We start from the raw sequence: 9591 nt of genomic DNA, 5'->3' as shown, positions 1-9591 counted from the left end.
TCTCAATGAATCACCGTGAACGTCTACTATTCTAAATAAATAAAGACTATTGATGAATTTAATAAATATTCAGGAAGAGAATGCATCTCAACTGTTTATTAAAAGAAGAGTGAAAAAAATAGCTAATATAGATTAAATTAAATTACTTTACATTTTATTTTTATTTGTGCGTTTTATATTTCCTTTTAGCGTCGAATTTATTTAAGATTTGGTTGATAACATTAAAATAGTAATATTAAAATAATTATAAATAATAATCGCCTGCTAAAATATATTATTGAGACTGTAAAAGGAGAAATTCACTAGTATATAGTAATGCATCTGATAGCGTCATGAGTCGAGTGTCAACACAAAAAGCAGAGCTAACGCGTTGCAACAGCATCTTCTATTGGTAAAAGTAATGTACTACAACAAGTGACTGTTAGTAGCACTAACTCGCTTTATATAGTAATCCCTCACAGTCAGATTTGTGAGTGTACTTGCCAATATTTATCTCATCTCATCTCATTATATGAACCACTTTATCATCACTATGCTCGCAGGGGTGCTGGAGCCTATCCCGGCTGACTTTGGGCCAGAGACTTTGGGAATGTGGGAGGAAACCGAAGTACCCGGAGAAACCCCATGCAGGCCTGGGTAGAACATACAAACTCCACACAGGTAGACCAACCTGGATTTGAACCTAGGTCCCCCAGTGTAAGGCCAGCGCACTAACCACTAGATCCAGCACGCTTCCCTGGATAGCAACCAATGTTATTTATTTGATGCTTTCATTTGAAGATGCATCGGGCCTCTTTGTGCTTTAATCTGAGGGATTATTGAACTATATTCTGTGTGTGGAATCTGAGGTTTTTAAATCTTTGGCTGACGAATCTGTGCAATCCTTCAGGGACTTGTATATTATTGAATTTTTTTGATTCGTTCAAAGAACTGAGAAACTGCTCGTATAAATTTACAGCATGTCGTTATTACGACTGTATCACTTGTTTGAACATTTAATACTCTTGTATAGTTACCTTTTTGAGCACAATAAATCCATTCCACGTGTTGTTGGTGAAGTGAACAGAAGAGAATATATCGTTTCTCTGGCCAATGATAATTCTCTCCGAAGTTTGTCAATCAGATTTCTTGAAAGTTAGCGCCAATCTTCTCCTGGGCTCAAATTTACCTTCAAAACAGTGGCGACGAATGACATTCAGGCGGGAGTATTGCATGCAAGACACATGCTTCAGGGTCCCTTTGTCTTGTTTGTGAACGTTTCAGTATGAATATACCAGCTAGTGTTGAAAGAGGTGAAAGAAAGTCGTGAATTGAGTTCAACTATGGCAACCTTTCACCTGGGAAAGAAGACATGCAGGTTTCCTATGAATCTTTGTGATTGTACCACTCACTGAATGGCTTTTGCTGACAGATCTTTTGTTGAAGACATCATTAGGGGATTCACTCATACTGAACTGTTGCTTTTAATGTGCACAGGTGTCACGAGCACCCACAACTTACTTCCACAAGTTGTAGCATGTAGGTGCAGGAACTTTTCTCATGAAAGTGAGGATTATTTCTCTTTGTGAGATTGGCGTTACTACAAAGACGGCACCTGTAAACATGTGAATGTGTGTTAAGGCGCTGTTCTGTATTTCCCCCAATTTGCTGTCTTAAAAACCATGGAATAAAGCCCCAAATTTCCTGAACTTGTCTGATCTCGACTATTTGCATGCATTCCAAGTCCTGACTTCAAATTATTCCTTCAAAATTCTAGTCTAAATCATGCGATTATTTGGTCATTTCTTGATCAATTCAACAGCCAATGAATGTGTTTTATGTGCTGATTCATTTGTGCAAATGACTAAAAGTGGAGTGTTGAAACTTTATCAACATTATTTTTGCTTTTTCAGTTGCCTATAGTCATTTTTATTTCTTCAAAGATTTCAGTTTAATATTGCAAACAACTTCACAACATACAAAATGAATATTAACCCGGAAATATGTCATATATATGACATTTTATATATATATATATATATGTATATATATATATATATATATATATATATATATATATATATATATATATATATATATATATATATATATATATATATATATATATATATATATATATATATATATATATATATATATATATATATATATATATATATATATATATATATATATACTTATATATATGTATACATATATATATACACATTTTTTTCCAATATATATCTTTCTCTGGTGGGAATAAAAAAATAAACAGCAAAGCTTTGACAACAGCACCTTGACATAGTATGTAATCCCAACATTATACCTTGCGAAGTTTAGAACAGTAAACAGATAAATTACTTGAGGAAAGTTGTTTTCCGCCGAGTATGTAAACGGAAAGTTTTTTTTTTTTTTTGGTCAGCCTCTTATCATTTTTTTGTAAGTGGAGAATTTCTCAATTCACAATTGAAGCAGCATGCAAGCTTTTGAAGATGGAACTGTCCTCTCTCATTCCTTGCTTCTTTTTTTTTATTATCCCACTTGGTTTTGTAAATGTTGGCAACATAAACAAATCACAATGTCTTGAGGAATGTGATATAGTAATTTAAGTGGGAACAAAATGACTGATCAGATTTTTTTTAATCGTTTACAAGGTCATGATTATGTTCAATAAATAGACTGTTATATCACTTTTACTGTATAAACTTCATCTTTTTTTACATGCAGTCCATAAAATTTTCATTTGACGGAATAATTTACCCTGTTATGCATATATACAAATAGATATTTTCTCTGTAATCTTTTTTTTTTGTTAAACTCTTCAATAAAATCTATACATTTCATACACTATCTCCCTCTTTTAATGGTCAATGTGCATACACAGGAAGTGTCTATCCTTATAAAGCGCCAGCCAATCATCTTTTTGCTATCCATGGTGAGAGCTCGTACGTAGGACTGGGTTGTCCTGCATTGGGAATTATAATGCCGCTTGTCTATTCCTCTGCAGCCATCCTTCGTGTAACCCATGGGGTTGCATTTGGTCTCGTAAAAGTATTGCTTCAGTTGGCCATTGGGGACGCGAACCTTTTCCATGACGGTAACCGTCTGCCCCGACATGTCTATTGCCGTCTTTTTATCCACCGCTGTCACCCACTGGCTAATACTGTCACACACGCTGAGCTCTCCACGTCGCGAGGGGTCGGAGTGTCGTCGTACCCTCATGGACATATTAGCAGCATCCAGATAGTTTTTGTATTCCTCCAGAAGGAAGAGCAACGGCGGCTCCAAAGGCACTTGGTTGCTGATCATCACCCGTGAGTCGTACATGTCGACATCCTTGCTTTCGGTGGCCACCGCCGAAGCCGGACCCCCGCCTCCCTGGCTCTTGTCTGCCCCCTGTCCCATCTGGGCCGCCTCTGCCTCCCCCTCTACCTCTAGCAGCTCCTCTATCACCTGCTCAAAAGTGTCTGAGAGCGAGGGTATCCCACGCTGGCCTGGCCCGCCACCACTCTGCGGAGTCCCCCGGCCTCTGGCGACCGTCGCCGCGCCCAGGTAGCCTTCCGTCCGATGGCCCTGCATGCCCGGGCCGTCTCTCAGGGGCGCAGCTCTCATGCAACTGAAGTATGAAATAACCATAGTAAGGAACAGGATGGTCATCACTCTTCTCACCTGGTGGAACTGGAAGAGATGGAAGAGAAGGAGAGGAAAGCCGCCGGGCCAGTTAGTTAAGAACACATTGATCCCTGTAAATATCCCTTGCTAGTATTTGCACGTTCAAAAGAATAGAAACACAGTGACATTAAGCAGTTTTCTCTTTTGGAAAACATGTTCCCCCTTTTCACATAGTGATTTACTTCATATTTGTTGGCATCGGGTGTTAAAAACGGCAAGGAGCATCAGATTGTCTCATGGAAACATAGGTTTTGTGTTTTTGCTGCTTTTCTGTCATAATAATTTGATTTGTTGATTCTTAATGATCAATTTACTATGCGACTGGACTGTCTAACTCAGTGTATCCCAACCTTTTTTGAGCCGAGGCACACTTTTTGCATTGAAAAAAATCTCAAGGGACACCACCATCTGAAAATCTTTGTCGCCTATATTTATAATAGTTATTCTCATCGAAGTTTTATCAGCAGAAATCACATCCAAAATTATTCCAAAATCAAATTTTTCACAATGACCTAATGTCACGGAAATTTGGCCTGTGGACCCTGAACAACTTCCGGTTTGATTGATGCAAATAAACAAGTAAAGCTATTGATCGCATCATTTTATGATTTTTCTCTAAATATTACTTAAATCTCCTAATATTCCGCAAAAAAAATTGTTCTCACACAGACTTTACGTCGGCAAAAGTTGATGCCCTAGAAACCAGACAACTTCTGTTTCGACTTAGAGAAAGAGCAAAAAAATTACTGTTTGACAACTTGAATCAAATAATAGTATAATCTACAATTTTACGTCCATCATATTTTGATATGATTCTTGTAATAATTCCTTTATAATCTCCTTATATTCATATGAATTTTTCTCTCTCAATATCACATTGTATGACTTCTTGCAATTTCCCACGGCACACCTGACCATTGCTCACGGCACACCAGTGTGCCGCGGCACAGTGGTTGGGAAACACTGCTCTAACTTGTAACCATATGTTTTTTTCTGCATTTCCCCCCCTTCTTGCTACTGTCACAATGAAATTTCCCAAATACGAGATGAATAAAGTTTTCCAATCCAATCCAATAATGATTGAACACAGGTTTGTGTGTCCTAGTTTGGACTGTACTTTTTGGAACTCTCTGGCGCTATTGGAGGCTTTACTTTTTAGCATTTATTATTATTATTATTCATTTTAATCAGCAGTAGTTTTGAAGCAAGATTGTGAAGAAATTACTCAATCTTTCGGAGCTCTTGTGTATCTCCAGAAAAAGAAATGCAGATAAAAATCACTCTGTCATGTTTCAGCAATGACAAAGCAATCTACAAAGTAAGCAAAATAAAGCACTCATTACTAATGGTTTGTTCTTTTTGTATTTGGCAAGCACTTCTTCTTATACCAAAGGCGAAAAAAATACTACTGCTTCTAAAAGTTGTTACACTAAGTACGACTGAAAAAACAATAGTACAATCATGGCCGACATGAAAAGTATAGCAAGCTGAAATATTTATCAAAAAACAGGCAATGGTTGTATTTGTATTACTAAAGGTAATTTTCGAATGAAACAAAATGTATTTTAGTGGGATCAAATCTTAATTTTCTATTAAAAATAAGAAGGTGTATCACAAAGTTGTGATATAGGCAAGATAATGATACTTTTCAGGAATTCCCAAAGCACAAAAATAATGTTTTGACATGTTTTATAAAAACAAAACGAAATGAGCAAATATGGAGTATTTAAGAGTAAAATCACATAACTTCTAATGCAACAAAAAACATATTCTACCACTTAAAAAAAAGTTCATTGGATTGACATTTGAAAATATAATGGTAGAATTCCTTATTTCACACGAATAAAAAAGGAAAGTCATTTTTTGAGGAATTTAAGGAGAAAAATCTACTTATTGCAAGTAATCATCAGATAAGATGCTTTTCATCATTGCAGGTATTGATAAATAAAAACTATATACTGAGAACAGCAAGTAAACATATTCGCTTAACTTGAACTGTACTACTAGTACCACTGTCCATGGTATCTATACAACGTTTTATTGAAATACACAGATTCAACAGCAAGTAAACATATTCGCTTAACTTGAACTGTACTTGTGCAGTGAATCGCCACTACCAGTACCACTGTCCATGGTATCTATACAACGTTTTATTGAAATACACAGATCGCCACTACTAGTACCACTGTCCATGCTATCTATACAACGTTTTATTGAAATACACAGATTTGACTGGTTTGCATTGGCCAATGGCTACACAATAGATGTAATTCAGCCACTACTTTGTCATTGTCAGGGCAAATGCTGCTGATTGCAGAAAACAAACAGACTGCACTGAGGTTAGGTAAAAGCAAATACCTTATTTGTATTTTTACCTCCAATATTTTCAACATTTAAATGATTTCCAACTATTTATAGCAAGCACCACCTACAAAAAAATATTTTAGCTCTCCAAGTAGCATCATAGGCACCAATATCAAAATCAAGCTATATAGTTGACCCGAGTGTTTATCTTCAAAATGAATCCAATATACCCAGATGAACTTAAAAACATCATAGAAATGACATAAAAACGATTAAATCTGCTGATTTACTGCCTGAAAGTAGATGCATTTAAACATATGTACTATATATATATATATATATATATATATATATATATATATATATATATATATATATATATATATATATATATATATATATATATATATATATATATATATATATATATATATATATATATATATATATATATATATATATATATATATATATATATATATATATATCTATATCTATATCTATATCTATATCTATATCTATATCTATATCTATATCTATATCTATATCTATATCTATATCTATATCTATATCTATATCTATATCTATATCTATATCTATATCTATATCTATATCTATATCTATATCTATATCTATATCTATATCTATATCTATATCTATATCTATATCTATATCTATATCTATATCTATATCTATATCTATATCTATATCTATATCTATATCTATATCCATATCCATATCCATATCCATATCTATATCTATATCTATATCTATATCTATATCTATATCTATATCTATATCTATATCTATATCTATATCTATATCTATATCTATATCTATATCTATATCTATATCTATATCTATATCTATATCTATATCTATATCTATATCTATATCTATATCTATATCTATATCTATATCTATATCTATATCTATCTATCTATCTATCTATCTATCTATCTATCTATCTATCTATCTATCTATCTATCTATATATATATATATATATATATATATATATATATATATATATATATATATATATATATATATATATATATATATATATATATATATATATATATATATATATATATATATATATATATATATATATATATATATATATATATATATATATATATATATATATATATATATATATATATATATATATATATATATATGAATTACACACATGAAAGACACCGGATTTAGTCATCTAAATTCACTTTGGTGTACGATACTGCTTAAAAGCAATTTGAATATTCTGACTTGTTTTTATATAATCCTTAAAAAATCTAAATCCCTTGACTAAAAGTGCACTGAAAAGCATGGCAGAAATACCAAATCTACCAAAATACTCAACCCTTTTGGTAATATGGAATACTCAAATTTGATTGGCTAAAATAGTACCAGCCTTGATCGAATGTCTTCTTGGACAATTTCATTCACATTTTATTCCAGAACCTGTTAATTCAGATGAATTGTATAATGTAATACTGCTTTTTCTCAAATTCTTTCCGCTGAAATGAAGCTAAGAAATGTGTAGAAAAGAAAAGTTGCAATACACGAGGAGTATGCAGTTGTGTACATATAATAATCAGACATAGGGTTTGTCATCATCATTGACTCGACTATAGCCTATTTGTCATCATACCCAGCTGCGTATGAAGAAATTGGTAATTTCTTAATAATTGATGGTTGAATTTGGGAAAAGCGAAGTATTCCCCCAATAACTTTACTGAGAGCAGGTGGATGACTCGAGGAACTCTCCAGGCTGAACCCAGCAGGACGTGAATGACTCAAAAATGTGTCATTTTCGCTACCCTGAAAAGTGCCAACAAGCTTTACACTGACATGATGATTAAAGGTGTCAGTCCAACACTGCTCAGACGCCAAAGATCTGAGAACAGAATGATCCTTCCACTCTTATTAAGAAGACAGGAAACAAGAGCCGGCATCCTGCATTCTATACATTCCAAATGGGTCGATTAGGAAAATTGAAGGGGGGGGGGGGGGGGGGGGGGGGTGTTAAGGGAACAGACCTGGACTGCAATGCATAGTTTATTTTTGAACGTTTAGTTTTGTGCTTACGTACTTATTTTGCTACTACCATGCAACTGTGATTTAAAAAACATTGTATATACAAGGTTAAGGTATTACATTTGCTATATTTTCAATTGAAATGTATAACTATAATTTGAATCAGATTTTTGTTATATTTTTGTGGTGATGTGTTAAACTAGTTTTTCTAATTGCTGTGTTGTGCTCTGCATTTTCAGAAGAAAAAAAAGAAAATTGAATATGTCTCTTAGTATTACTTGATTGCAAATGTTAAATAGTTTTAATTGTATGCTGGGAAGGTTATATTTATTAATTTTTAATATAATTTGGATTTTTACTAAGTAATTTCACATTCATCATTTGGATTTTTATGAAGTAATTTCACATTTATATGCAAGTATTCCCCAATCATTGCATCTGCCTTGTCTATAGGCAGCCGTTTACCATAAAGAAGGAGCAAGTCCCACCTTAAATGCATTTGCTTCATCGTTAATTGGTGTCTGGGGCTTCAATTAACAACACCACAGTGACTATGATAGAGATAGGTGTTCTAAAAATAGATGTGCTGGGAGTCTCCCAGTCTATTAAGAATATCACATCCTTCCTCTTAATGAGCCACTCATTCCCTGAGCTCAGTGAAGCAAACCCCCCCCCCCCCCTCAATGTATGTACGTGCTCTCAAAGAAGGATGTACGGGGAAGGGTCGCCTTGTATCGGGGGTATTTTCCCCCTTTACGCCAATTATAAAACAACCAGGACAAAGAACGACCAAATGAGCGAATCTGCGCCGGTTGAAATGTAATGATATGCTGAATTACACAGATTAACCAGCCATTATTGTTGGGAGGTCTGAGGGGGGGGGGGCTTCCCATCACGACAAATCGTGTCAGTTTACGGGATAGTTGCCAGTCCCGAGCCTTTGGCGTGGGATGCATTTAGCTTGACGTTATTATGGGCACTGCGCACAAATGGTTCCACTTCCACGTGGAGGAAATGAAGGGAGAGGGCTGATTACTGTTAGGCGTCAAACTTCAAGCTGGAAATGGTGCAGACAAAGTGCTGCATCTTCCGTAACAGACCACAGGGGTAATATTGCAGCAGCAGGGGGGTGGAGGAGAGAGCGGCAGCGTCATTTCGCAGCATAACAACCTCAGATGACGTCGCTTCCAGGTCTCCACAGGGGAGAGCCGGAGAGGAGGAGGTTGCCGGGGGTAATGCCGCTCAACAGCGTGCAATTGCATGCAATTCCCCCAGGTCACCTCACACCGGGAACAACAAATGATTGTATTTATATCTCTGTGATTTCCTGCTTCCATCAGGACGATCAATATGGCTTATGTTCTCAATCAACATCCTGTTAAAATGCAATAAAGCCAATGAATCATTTAATTGCTGTGGGACCGGACAAGAATTATGAGGAAGATGTTACGTGCACTGCAGGATTTTCGCACCCAACCAAAGCATGAGTCGGTATGTTCCACGCACAAATACTATTGGCTCATGTTGGAACTCCAAATTTAGAGATTTTCTAACCGGATTGAAGTGAAAAGATTGTGATATTGGGTCC

The 9591-nt window shown here is 35.0% G+C and overlaps 1 protein-coding gene across 5 annotated transcripts in view; it reads right to left on the bottom strand.

The window, feature by feature from the left end:
* Positions 1-2197: 2197 nt before the first annotated feature.
* Positions 2198-9591, bottom strand: part of bdnf (brain-derived neurotrophic factor) — a 17658-nt gene continuing 10264 nt past the window's right edge. For all 5 annotated transcript variants that reach the window (XM_077714134.1, XM_077714133.1, XM_077714137.1 and 2 more), the window contains exon 2: positions 2198-3660. In XM_077714134.1, the coding sequence (XP_077570260.1) occupies positions 2830-3660 (831 nt within the window). In that variant the 3' untranslated portion in view covers positions 2198-2829. The remainder of the gene's footprint in view (positions 3661-9591) is intronic.

Source organism: Stigmatopora nigra, chromosome 3, assembly GCF_051989575.1.
Source record: "Stigmatopora nigra isolate UIUO_SnigA chromosome 3, RoL_Snig_1.1, whole genome shotgun sequence".
NCBI classification, from domain to species: Eukaryota; Metazoa; Chordata; class Actinopteri; order Syngnathiformes; family Syngnathidae; genus Stigmatopora; species Stigmatopora nigra.
The sequence above is the reverse complement of the archived record's forward strand: the minus strand, read 5'-3'. Positions and strand labels throughout refer to the sequence as shown.